Source organism: Plodia interpunctella, chromosome 7 (genome assembly GCF_027563975.2).
Source record: "Plodia interpunctella isolate USDA-ARS_2022_Savannah chromosome 7, ilPloInte3.2, whole genome shotgun sequence".
Classification (NCBI taxonomy): Eukaryota; Metazoa; Arthropoda; class Insecta; order Lepidoptera; family Pyralidae; genus Plodia; species Plodia interpunctella.
The window spans coordinates 7,555,406-7,569,533 of NC_071300.1; the positions used below are offsets into that span (position 1 = coordinate 7,555,406).

The window sequence follows — 14,128 nt, forward strand, 5'->3', positions numbered from 1 at the left end:
TAAGAAATTACATTTGCGATAAGCCTGCCTTTTCGCTCATTAATCTTAAATACTTCGTTATTTATAACTTATGTTTCTTCTATAAATGGTGTACCTAAATAAAGAGTTGATCTATCTATCTAATTACCTGGTGGCCATAGCCTCTCCAGCGTGCCAGGCGCTGCTGGTTCCGAAGTGGCTCTCTTCACTCTTGCACGAGGGACTGGACTCTTTAGAGCTCACTGCGGTAGGGGATACCACCCCACTCGAAGACTTTATGAATGAATTCTGAAAAAATTAAACAAAGTAATGCTATCTGTGTTAAAATCAAGACGACCTGGGAAGAGTTAAGTATAGCTAAGTCCTTTGACTTCAGATGAACTTTACAAATGATCAAAATAATGTTATGTAATAAGTAAATAGTTATTAGTAAATAATTATTAATTAGTATTAATATTAGTAGACATTATCTAACAGATTATAAAGTTACGTTGAAAATTGCTTATTAGTTAGGTACAGTTTATAGATAGGCGCGTGAAGAAACAATAATAAATTGCTTTATTAAACGTACACGTAGTACTTATAAGACTTAAAAAATAGATACCTACATCATTCCTTATTCATTCAACGACGGAATAATTAACTCAGATACAAATACATCTAAAGGTGCATTTATATCAAGTGAATGCTCATTCCTTACTTCTATTCCCTCTTGCCTGTCCAACCAATGGCTGACCATAAGCTGTGGCCTAGCCATAGGTTAGGCAGCCAAAGATTCATTCGCCCGCTTGGTTTAAATCAACTTAAAGAAAATTCCTAAAGCTAAAGAATTTAAAAGCCAATGCTTTTAAATATTCGCAATGCTAATGGGTTATTTCAAATGACTTACTTGTTTGTTAAGTAGCTCCGGCTGAGCTCGATCTAGGACAAACTTCTCCTCATTAAAATCCGTGGTCAGGATCCTGCTGGGCCGGTTTCTATTCCTGTACCTCTCCAGAGTTGTCATTGGAGAGGATTGCCTTTGAGAGGTTTCAGGAGTGGGCATGGGCTTCGATAGGATTGGTGATGGGGGCTTGTAAGTGGGTGTAGGGGAGATGTCGTATTCTGGAGTAAGCTGGTCGTCGAAGGAGCTGGGTAGTTTTGGTAGGGGAATTACGGCGTGACCGGTGACCACGGCTTCATCTGGAAGAGGAAAGGCAACACAGGTTTCCATAAAGTTTAATAAATACATGCCACATTGTGAAACATCTCACTATAGGTAATAGTAAGCATTTTTAGTATGTTTTATCAGTCAGATCATCATATCACCGTTACAGAAACCTATTTGTAACTTGTTGCATAGTTCTGCGTTCTAGTTGGCGTGTGGTTCCGCCCTAGAATAGGACCATTCCATTTTCTCCCGTAGATATCGTACAAGGCGATTGAGGGCAGACATACAGCCTAGGCAGCTGATAGGCAACAATGGCATTCCCAGTGAGGGTTGACTTCAGGCAGGCGGTCGGTTGTAAAATCACAGCTGAATCTTCAAAATTTTCAGGGTTTCTTTTTACGCTGATTCCGGGCTTCGCGGCATCACAACCGATAAGGCGAACGGGATCATAAAGAGATGAAAGAATTTGTTGAATAATTTTGCAATAATTGGTCTTATCTTACCCATGATATCAAGATCGGCGACTTGCAGTTCACGTAAATGGAAGCTGTGCGAGCCTTTCATCACCATCTCTAGGTTGCGCGGGCGCCGGCGTGACTGTGGGGAGCCATCTCCCGTCGCGCCCCCCTCACCCCCGGTCCAAACCCCCGAGTCAGTGGATACTGCTGAGCCGGCGCCTGAAAAAAAGAGTTGTTGTGTTTCGCCCCAAAACCTTTTGTTCGCCCCAAATCCTAATACTCGGTAACTAAAGTAACCAGATTGAATTGGTCACAGGAATAGAACACAGGTACCTAAGTTCTGAAACTTGATTGTATAAAATATGTTGCTTCGCTCACGTTTGATCTGTTCAAATTATTTTTATATCTCGAATTTGAACAAATATTTTTACATATTTTTGACAAATAAGAATAAGAAGTTTTCTTGTCACTTTACTCAGATTATATACTCAATATTTCAAAAAATAAATTCAATCGACAGCTTTAAAACTCAGAAAAGCCTACTTAATTCCAGTTTATTTAAAAAATATACCATAATATTTTAATATGTTATACCTATATAAAAGATATTTTAAATAAAAGCAAACAATCACTAACCTTCCCTCCATCCCTCGGCCACACCGGCTTTCCTTGTGTTATTAACCACCTGTAAAAATAACACTGACATTATGAACTTTCACAATACACCGCCTTTGTCACGTGAATGTTGACCATTTTACGCTACAAATCGTAGAATTAGACTGAACGTAACTGAACCAACTTTGGAACCCTTTGAACTGAGCTTTACGTTACGTTAACTATGTCGCAATGTCTCATAGTTTAGTCGTAACATTATAAAAATAACTAAGACACATACACAGTCACATCTTCGAATATATCTTAGGATGAAAAATTAACTTACTCAATCGAACGCAAAACAAAAAATAACGTTATTCACTTTTATTTAATTTCAATTATTTTTCTAGACGTATCTTGAAAAACGTCAGGTCACGGTCTAAAACCAAGGAAAAATGTTCGTAGACTAATGTTTAATTAAGACATTGCATTGCAAAACACGCATGAAACTACGAGCCGTGATGAGTGAACAATCTCTTTTGTTAGGCGTTCGTAGTAAACTTCACGCCGTATAAATTTTCAATTGGTGCATTACGCCACTATATTTTTCTTGTTACCAGCTTTCCTCATTGTTTATAGACAATTGAAATATAAATAATATAGCGGGATCACGTCTATCGTATGGGGTAGACAGACGGGTTAAGGTACGCGTCTGTGTGTACGCGAGACGAGACTCGAAAACCATAGTAAAAGGTAGATTAGGTAACAAAGATGAGACATATTTTTTATGGACCCGAAATTATAATAGATAACTGTTATCTTTACTTATCTGAGACTATAATTAGTTGAAATCATATTTTTAAAATGTTTATATAGACTTAAGTATATAATAGAAACTTGCAAACTTATTTACGAAGTAGAAGTGATCAATCATGGGATGTCTGATGCAGTGTGTAGCAGTTGCATGCAGTGCAACGGTGATATTTTCAGCAAACGACGACCGGCTTCCCAATCGTCCACACCGAAATAGATCAGTGTGACCCACATCCTGATGCATTGGAAACTAATTCCTAATCTCCAGTAATGAAGCTCATTTTCACGTTTCAAATATTTGTTTGTTGTGCAATTGTATAAATATTTTTGATTACATACGAGAAATAAATTATTTAAGTTAAAATTAGTAGGTGTTGCGTAGGCGAATAGGGAAGTAAATAATAGAATTTTCCCTAAGTATATAACTCTATTATGACATAGTAAATAAGCGAAATTAACTTAGGAAAAGAATGAAAGATCGCCTAGAATTACTGCCTTTGTTTTCTTACTACCTTTGAAGCCTTTTTTCAGGTTTTGTGGCATAAGATAACGATACCACAAACTAGGATTAGGAACAATTCTACAAATTCTGTGACCGTAAAACTCAAGTTACAAGTTGCAAAAATAAGTATTTCTCAGTTCATTTGGCTCATTTACTATTGTAAGTATGTCATAAATCATAATAGATTTATATAGCTCTAACTCTACAGTTACACAACAAATAAACAAAGTTCCATAATTTTATTTGAATCAAATTAAAAAACTAGAAAAACTAAATACACGCTCACACATTTTTATATTGACTTGTTTTTATTTTGTTTTTGTTTAATATTTTTGTATGTATATTTTTCAAAATTAATCTAATCTAAATCATTGTGCAGTATCATGAAAAGACCTGGCAAGGTACTCAGCATTTGTTGTGTTGTTGTGTTGCAAGTCGTTTTGTCCTGCTCCATAGAGTACTGGAGCCCGATTCTCACGGAATCGAAGTTCATATCATCAATTTTCTCAAATTTTTTTCGAAGGTTTTAAGCAAATTTACAATGGGAAATATCGATCGACCGAAGCATTCAATTAAACTCTTTCGATTATGATTTTTCGTAAGTCAAGAAACCGTGTTAAACCTTCTAAAAAAAATTGGAGGAAAATGGACTTCGATTGCATGAAAATCGAGTATCTGTATGAGGCCAATGACAAGGCAATTTCTGTAACGTAGCCTGGTCTAAATTAATATAATTTGTTTGCTATTTTGACTTGAAAAGAAGAACAAGTCAATAGAAGTATACCTGCTTAGCAGTCTTGGCGTCGATATTCTTGACGGCAGGGTACTGTGGTCGCGGCAGCTGATTGGTCTGGAAAGTGTACTTCCCAGGAGGCTTATCGGGGATGCCCGGAGCCCTGGGTGTGGCCCGGGGCTCTGCCCGCGATGGTGCCTTGCGGCTCTCCTGGACATATCATATAATTATTTAAAGCTATCTATTTGTACCTCATACTTCTAGTTTGTGACTTGTCATTGATGCAAGAGATTTTTTAAGCTAATTTTGACTTATCGAGTACACTTGAATCGCTACTCGTAGTATTAGAGAAGCAAAGAATGATGTAAACATTAAGCTTAAAATAAGTGAAGACTGCGAAGGCGATTGGGAATTCAAAACAATTCGGCAATTGAATAACCTACCCGTACTAGATACTGCTGTGGCTGTTTGGTGACAGTATTGGGCACTCCGGTGGCCCTTATGACCGTAATAATTCCTGCTGAGCACGTCCGATCAACTACTAGTGATAATTTGTGTAAGGTGGAGTATATAGTAACACCGCACATTGATAATTGAGACATTGCCAAGCGAGCAGTTAGTCAACCTACCTGTACAGGATACTGCTGTGGCTGGTAGGTGAGTATGACGGTCTGTTTGGTGACGGTCTTGGGTACTCCTGTGGCGCCCACGATGGTGGTGACCCCTGTCGAAGTCATTTGAGTCGCCACTAGTGGCAAGTGGTTGGAGTAACCGGGAGTGGTTTTCTTATCTGGAAACATCATATTCAGCATTCAATATTTATTTCATTATAAACACAAAATGTCCGTCAAATTGTTCAAATTCAATCAATTTGTTGGCAAAAAATTTGAAACTTGTTGAATGTTGAAACCCATTTCTGGATTAAATTTTATCTGAAAATATTGAAGTAAAATTGTGGCGCATTGTATTACAAAGAAACAAATGGGTTTTTAGCAACACATATATATACAACAGATTATAATTTAAATCGGTAGTTCGTCATAGAAATTAGTAGGTATGTTTTGTTACTACGCGACTCACCTAAGGCATTGTTATTCATGGCAGTCTCCTTGTCCTTGCCTGTGACGCTGAAGGCAGGCTCGGCTGCAAAACTGACGTCTCCCACTTTGGCCGTCTTGCTGTGAGGTTGTCTGAAACCGAACCTACGCAATGAGACACCTTCTGTAATTCCTTGTTATATAAAATAAAAAGTATTATACTAATACTAGCGGCCAGCCCCGTCTTCGCGCGGTTGTAATATTTATCATGTTATACATATAAGCCTTCCTCCTTGAATCACTCTATCTATAAAAAAAAAACCCGCATCAAAATCCGTTGCGTAGTTTTAAAGATCTAAGCATACACCATTATGTATATCACAATGCAGCCATGCACACGCGCAGATAAGAATATATTTAAGTATAAGAGAGAGAATACAATATGAATAAAATTATTAAGTAAGTACAAACGTTACAATTCCTTATAAAATTTATGCGCCTGCAGAAAGATATGAGCAGAAAAACAGTGAGTAAAACTACGACGGGCCTTACGAAATATAAGAGCAAATTACGAATATTGCATTTTCAAATAAATAACGAGAAGAGCGAGCGATGCTGTTATTTTATGCTAAACCTACAATATTTACGCCTATCTGGATAAAATCTAACAATCTTTAATTTACATACATAGCAACACACAAGGTTATAAATAAATAAATAAATATATTAGGACAAATCATACAGATTGAGCTTGCCCCAAAGTAAGTTCGAGACTTGTGTTATGGGATACTAACTCAACGATACTATATTTTATAACAAATACATATATAGATCCAAGACCCGGGCCAATCAGAAAAAGATCATTTTCCATCATGACCCGACCGGGGTTCGAACCCGGGACCTCTCGGTTCAGTGACAAGAACCTTACCACTGCGCCACCGAGGTCGTCAAATACCGGTTACCGGTTTTAGGTAGGAACCTCGCTGTTCGTGTCGTGGCTAAATGGAGTGCGCCTTACAAAGTTGTACTGGTTTTTTGTGACAGACAGCTAATATTTTTTTCCAGCCATGCGCGGTGATGTTGTGTACAATAAGTATTATTGTTATTAGTATTTATTAAATAAATACTTAGTACACACAACATCATTACATAAAAATAAGTAAATACATAATTTTCAAAGCAGTGAAGAAAGAACGAAAATTTTCGAAATTTTAATACGAAGTCCGACCGGCCAAGTTGATTACTTTTGTCTATTTTTGACTTCGATTTCTTTAAATTAGATACCTACCATAATATTTGATTTATTATCCGTCAATGTTCACAAAAGTGCAGTGAATAATTATGTCCTGTATGTATATTTTCAAGCTGACCAAACAACATACAATTTTAATACAAGACAAACAGAATGGGCTACAAAAATCCATTTATAAGTGTTCATAGTAACATTTTGATCTATGCATGGTGGTGAATATGACGTGAAAGATTAACAAATAACAAGTTTACCTATTTGTGCGCAGGGGCTCCCCCGCAGCCTGCTTGCGCGGGCGCGCCAGGGGCGTCGACCGCCCTGACAGGACCTCCTCCGCTCGCAGATCTTCTGATGACCCTAGAAGATAAATTGTATTTAAAGTGGTAATCATCATCGGTCTAATTATCTTTTTGTCGATTGTTTTACTGTACTTTATGATTTTTGTTGAATAACAGGTTTTTTTTCTTTCTTTGGCACTTTGACAGTTTTATACTTACGACAGTTTCAGATCAACATCTTCCAAATGTACCTACAATGTTGAAAGTATTTCCCAACAATTTTCCCAATTCTGACTGAAGTTGTGGAACTTCCTACCATAGCTTTCCATACAACATGGAGTTCTTCAAAATGGGCCTGAAAATATTAATTCAGGGCCGGCAACGCCCTTGTGACATGACACCCCTAATGTTCAGGCATCCATAGGACCATAGTCTACATTCACGTATTGACTACATTAAATCTGGTGGGCTGCATACCTATTTGCTTGCTTAGTAATATAAAAAAAGAATCTAGTGATCACAAATCTCTGCCACCGAAATTTACTATCACAAACCCGATTATGATTTATACATAGATGCACGTCTATGTTTTTCTTTAGAAGTACCTACCTCCATTTCCATTCTTATCATGTGGTTTCTTCCTCCTAGCATTGTCGTCAGCGCGACTGGTGCTGGCCGGTCGTCGTCGGAAGCCGAATGACGTGGCGACCCCACGGCTGGGCTTCCCGTTACCGTTGCCCACGCTCTTGTCCCTCTTTCTAGCTCCCTTCGATTCGGAGTGACCCTGCAGAATAAATAACATATTTTTTACGAAAATGACATTTTTGACAATATAACTTTTATTATTTATCTGAGAGATCTATTTTATTCAACATGTGACAAAAAGTCATATTCGTACTGTAAACAGCTGAGGACTTCCCACATCGGAATCCTTTTCAGTGTGCTATGCATATAATAATTAATGATTAATTGTTTTCGATACCAAACGTGTCTATAAAATTTCAGTTCAATTATCTGCTTCAAAATTGAATTGCAAGATTCCACCCGAACAAAAATATATGCAAACATAATGTATGTACATTGCAAGTTAAAAATAAAGCTTGTACCACAAAAAATATACAATACAGACTCAGCACTATTAATACGCTCTTTGGGCCATGACAAACATTATATACGACTTCTGTTTTAATTTAATTTTCATTCAAAATATCATCAATTCATTCCAGTAAAACACAATACTTATAATGTATGAGTTTCCATCATATCATTTGCACAACAACAACCAGGCAATCAAGCTGGACGTTAGAATTTTTTAACAGATTTTAATTAATCTGCGAAATTGAACCGCGTGATAGCGCTCGCGGGTTGCGTTAGTATGAATATCTTGAATGATTAAAATACGCCCAGCCACCAGGCTTTGAAATAAACCTATGCAATAAGCTATCATTATTATTATCATCTGAAGCTTTATATAGTTGTTTAAGCAAGATATAATTATATTACGCTATCTCTAGAAAAGTCACACTTGTAACAATCTTTGCAATCCATCGTTCTGCTTTCCATGTTCTGATCAAGATAATTTCAGATATTGTGCTGTGTAATTATTTTGTACATAATAATTATGAAATATTTTCCACATCGTATTTTTATTTAATTACCTTTGATTTTAGTTATCCGGTGTGGAAGCAATGATAATTAGTATGCTGAATGTCCATAGACTTTCCTTTACTTTAGATAAATTAGGTAACTAGACAAAAATAAAATTAATTGATTTTTATTTCTCGTGCTTTGAACCTTGCGTGACAAGAACTAATGTAAGTAGGTCCCTGTTACATAATATTATACACCTCGTTTACGAAACATTATAATTAAAAGAAATACTTTAATTTTACCAACTTATTTTTATTACTCACGAGAGATCGATTGAAATTAAACACACATAGTATTTAACTAACTAGTAGACTAGACTTATTTTTATACTTAATATGTATCATTGTATCAATCCAAAGACAAAAAGATTGAAAATATTTCCCAGAAATTTCTTTATATATTTCTCTCTGTTTCAATGCAGGTTCTCAAGTCTACCGAATCCTGTCATGTATATAGATAGCCCAAGAGGTAGACGCTAGTCCGAACAATGGCTCTCTAGTGACGCCTGCGCAGCGTATTTAGTCATAGGACGTTCCTGCCCCACAAACTACAACACTGAATAAATGAATATATCAAAGATGTGTTCACAGGTGGGCTCTATCAATATACAATACAAAAAGCTATTGCAGTCGAAATTAATTTAGCATTGGAATAATCGTATCCAGAAAGAACTTAGCCATTGGGTAGGTTCACCTACTTAAAGTGTCGTATCTGTATTTGAATATATTGTAAAAAAATATTTTCTATAAAATAAATTTACTGAATCACCCATACGTACTTAACTAGCAGATTAGGTGTATAACATAGTATTTTCACACCTAAACCTTCCTTAGAAATCACACTATATATTTATAAAAACAGCAACATAATTTAAAGATCTAAGACCATAATAAAGACCATAGGTACATAGTACATAGGGACAGACAGAAGGAAGCAACTTTGTTTTCTATTATGTAATGAGTGATGATGGTGTAAAAGGGCGTTTGTCCTTCTTTAACGTCAAAATGGAGCAAAGGCTGGTGATTTTTGGTGTGAAGATAGCTGGAGAGGGACTTTATGCTACTTCTTGCCGCGTGCGGAGCCGTAGGCGATAGCCAGTAAATCATAGTCATAGGAAGTATAATCCATTTTTTTTTCAATGAACAAGTTTATCAACCTGTACCACAGATGTTTTAGAAAATAATAAAAACATGATTATTATTCAAGGAAGCAACCCAGCATTCGTAACATTTCGGCAACAATCAGCCCACAATGGTACTCGTATTCTATGATCTATTTCTCATGCATAAAACATAAAAGCTAAGTATTATATGTTAATGAATGGACGATCCTATCGCGTAATACTAAGTTGATTTAAGATAACTGTGATTATTATTTCAACTGGTGTAAAACCGTCTAGAAAGACATGTAAATTATGATTTATGTTATATATTTATTACCTAGGTTCTTGTTTATTAATAGCTGCATAAAAAAGGTATATATGCATAAATGAATAATATTATTATGAATAAATATTCTCCGGCAATTTCACAACACAGATTACATGTAATACGAGTAGGTACTATCTACTACCATACATACTTTATGTAACTTAAGTAGAAAAGTTATATTTGAAGAAGTTGTAGTTTATCTATAGTGTTATATCTTGATAGATTTAATAATAGCTCATAATTATACAATAGCACAATACACAAATTCTTTTTTTTTGTCTTAAATAAGTAAATTATTTGGGGCAAATATATTTGTTACTAGCTGCGCCCCGGGGCTTCCATACCGTGGAAAATTCGGGAAAAAGTAGCCTATATGTTATTCCAGGTTGTATTCTAACCGTGTACCAAATTTCATAACAATCAGTTACGTAGATTTTGCGTAAAGGAATAACAAACATACACACATACCTACATCGTCACAAACTTTCACATTTATAATATTAATAGGATTTTTTTAAAGGCATCATTCTTATTAACTCTGAATTTGCAAATTAAGCACTGTTTCTCATTAGAATATTGTTGTTTAGTTCATAGGATTATATTACAACACGTGGGCGATGGAATAAATTGTTCCTCTTGGTTGATATTTTTTATTCACAGTGCATCAACCGGCTGAACATGTATGTATTGTGTAGGTGTAAGTTTAGACATGCATGCGATAGTCTTTTACATATCACTAAGTATTGTATAACCTGTGCCATTACAAATTGATTTGATCTCTTGAATCTAGTAAGTATTAAATAAATGAAGTACCTAGGTAATATAAATCAGACAGTAAAGAGTACTTGATATTTAGTGTACTTGATATTTGATATTTACTGTGTAAAAAAAATTATACCAAATTAAAAAGTAAAAGCTTTTTCTTTATAAGATTATTTTATAAGATGTTATATAAATTATTTATGAGTTATTATTAAGTTATTTAATTCGAATGAATGGAGCCACAGCTTTTGTTGTTTGATAATCTATCATCCAAACTGTAATAAAAATACCTGGACTGTACACATAAAATATGAATTTTGAATTGCAAATTCAGTTTTTAATTTATTGTACATTATTAAACATTTATTTTCAAAAATACATTTCTCTTCATATAAAGCGATCGTGGCAAACATTTCTTTTTACTTTAGGTTTCACACAAAAACATTTTATTAATGTCAAGGCTACTAGAAATTGCTCAGAAACATTTTTCTTAAAAGGTAGACTTGAGCACGCGATAAATAAATAACCTTGGCAGTACTGAAAATTACAATTTGTTAGAGAATTAAGAAATATTTTAAAAACATTATTATTTTTCAATATTCTTAAAAGTGAGGGAAAGAGCTAGAAACGCTAGATAAAACTTACAATTACTATATGTAAAAAGGCTGGGTATTTTTCTCCAGAATTCTTGCAGCATAATTGAAACTAATTCTATAATCTAAGCTTATTAGGTATCTAAGAAACTTCTTACAAAAGTAAAAGAAAGTGGTTTAGTAACTACTAGACCACTTCCTATTGTCATCCTACTTCATCTCTCTCTCATATAGTCTATCACTAATGCGTTAGAAAAGTTATCTTTGCTGCAGTGAGTGCATCAACTTCAAGTATCTATTATGGCATTTTGTAGATTGCTCCATTGTGTTCGGCGAAAAATAAATAGCCATTGACGTGAAAGAAAATTCGATTTGCGTCCGAGATTGAGATCTTTCAATCAGCCCTTTCGCGGCCGCGGAGCGCGAAATAAGATCACGATACACAATCGGATGAATGGAGAAAGTGCACAGCGATTGTTATTAACAAATTGACACGGCACTGCGCATATTATTGACAAAAAAACCGGTCAAGTGCGAATTGGACTTGCAAATTCAGTTTTTAATTTATTGTGTGTGCGTGTAAAATATAGCGATAAAGCAATATTAAAATTATTATTATTAAATTAAAATTTAAATACTAAATATAAGTTTCTCTATTAGTATGAAGACTTGATTCTGTCCCTGTGTTTGATGTGGATGACATCAAATAGAAATAGTCACATGTACCCAGATAGGATTTTTTTCTAATTCTATCAAGAAGCTATGTAGGTACTTATAATGTGTAATATTGTAAGTACATAAGCTAAGTACTTGTAATATGTTGACCAAAAGATACTTTTTTAAAATTTCGACCTCCAAATACCCAAGGTTGAAAATTTGTAAGACAAACGCACCCCATACATTTTACCGCGGGTGGAGTTGTGTAAACAGCTAGTGGAAATAAGCATGCACTTTATACCTTACACTTATTCTGCCTGCAATAAGCAGTAATTTTACGCGCCCTATCTAACGGCCCACCTCATTCTTGCTGCAATGGATGATAACTGACCGACATCATTGATTGCTCCTATTACCTTGAGCACCTCGACACGATCTGCAGACCTGTTCGATTAATCTATTTCTAATGTCATTGCAACTGCAATCCTGGACATAAGTTTAAGTCACGATTTTTGAGACCTTTTGAATCTCATTACTTACAAGGTGATATCGGGACCTTTACCACAGGAAATTTGTGTAAAATTTGAAAACAATGTAAACTGCTAAATATAAATTTGTGTGTAAATTTAAAAATGTATGTTAACCATATTTTTTATTTTAAAGATGCCATTTATTTTCTATCTAGACGGTTCAAGAAAATTTCTAGCATTTCGCAAAAAAATATTGGCTAACTTGGAACTTAGCCAACTAGCCTTGAGCAGTAAGCTAGTAATTTAAGTAAATAATGATGAGGTTAAAGCTATAGGTTCGTAAAAGTTACCTAACCTACCATAAATAGTATCTATAGTACACGATTTTCCGCTTGAAGTACCTAATAGATAAAATACAGTAAATCGCCAGTTAACAAATGACAGCTTACGAAAGTTGAAGCAAACTATACACCCGCAGCTAAACGCCATATAATTACCACTAACGGCGCTGATCTACTAGATGTAACAGCACCACATAGTATCGTGTGGGAAAGGCTTGCCCTGAACTAGTTGCTTTACGGATACGCGTGTAAAATGTCTGCCTTTTGAGGAATTTATATAGAGAGGTAACAGAGACAGCGTTTTTGAGCCAATCACAGCACTTACCCGTCCAAATGAACCAAACGGTGCTTTGCCTAAATACTACATTTTGTCTTCCTGACTCAGATATTTTTTCAGAATTCTTGGTCGAAAAGTAGAAAAGGTGACAGGCTTTAAGTCCGCCTTTTACGTGTTTTTATAATATAGTTAAATAATGATCGTGACGAGGTAGCTACCGTCATCACGACACTCAGCAGTCAGGAGACGAAGCTGAAGTCACTAAGTGAAGCTCTTGAAATCTTAGTGGTTTTAGACGAAATTAAAATCTGGATCTTAGTGGAGACAGAAGTCTTATTCCCAGCAAGGAGCAGAAGAAGGCTGAAGATTATTTACTAGACTTACGTTCTAGATAGCCTGTTGAGCTATATATCCCTGCTGGAATCTTCTGCTCTATATAGGTATATGTATATCCCACTGATCTGCACGATCTGGTGCACTAATCTGGTAGAGATAAATCTAATTATGTCATCACATTAAAAATGGCCGGAAATATTCGTAGTGCAATCAACTAATGAATGATAGCAGTAATTATAACCGCAGCGGGAGGTCTAATGGCCAGTGGAATGGTTGCGTGGGTCGATCGGATTTGATGCGGACTATCAAAACTGTATCGCCATTTTCATACGGTTATAACGGCGTAAATACAGTACATAGGTACCTACTTTTTAATTTTTGATTATGAAACAATGATTCTTTATCAGTTACTTTTCGATTCATATTCACATATTCATCCATTTGGATGCGGCCAGACGGAAGGAAATGATAAGTTTACGATCGAGTGTTGTGAAAAATTGCTTTATGTATAAAATGGCAGATTTATATTAAAAAACGTACGTCGCGTACACGTTATTAAAAAAAATAACTATCTCAATATTAAAATAATAAAAAAAGAATCCAATATGAAAATAATGAAAATTGATCCCTTTATGTATAAGAGTACATTTTAGATTGTTTTTACTAATGAATAGAAAACTTATCGATTGGTCGTAAAATGTTTTGAAAGATACGAGGGCTGCTATTTATGTATCCGGAACTGGCCAATAATTCTAGAATATTTAAAAAGTAATTACAACATTTGAAAATAGAACTCTTCGGCTAGAGAATAAATATTTT

General features: G+C 35.2%; 1 protein-coding gene across 9 annotated transcripts in view; it reads right to left on the reverse strand.

Annotated features, from left to right (window-relative positions):
* LOC128671393 (uncharacterized protein) overlaps nucleotides 1-14,128 on the reverse strand; it is a 60,447-nt gene that overhangs the window by 26,421 nt on the left and 19,898 nt on the right. For 8 of the 9 annotated variants that reach the window (XR_008404844.2, XM_053747834.2, XM_053747837.2 and 5 more), the window contains 9 exons: nucleotides 7,403-7,577; nucleotides 6,770-6,872; nucleotides 5,310-5,431; nucleotides 4,859-5,019; nucleotides 4,281-4,439; nucleotides 2,224-2,272; nucleotides 1,633-1,806; nucleotides 869-1,161; nucleotides 128-267 (listed from right to left, as the gene is read on the reverse strand). Coding sequence is in view for 8 of the 9 variants with exons in the window: in XM_053747834.2 (XP_053603809.1) it covers nucleotides 128-267; nucleotides 869-1,161; nucleotides 1,633-1,806; nucleotides 2,224-2,272; nucleotides 4,281-4,439; nucleotides 4,859-5,019; nucleotides 5,310-5,431; nucleotides 6,770-6,872; nucleotides 7,403-7,577 (1,376 nt within the window). In the remaining variant the exon portion in view is untranslated. The remainder of the gene's footprint in view (nucleotides 1-127; nucleotides 268-868; nucleotides 1,162-1,632; nucleotides 1,807-2,223; nucleotides 2,273-4,280; nucleotides 4,440-4,858; nucleotides 5,020-5,309; nucleotides 5,432-6,769; nucleotides 6,873-7,402; nucleotides 7,578-14,128) is intronic. The other variant, XM_053747836.2, reaches the window with a different exon arrangement.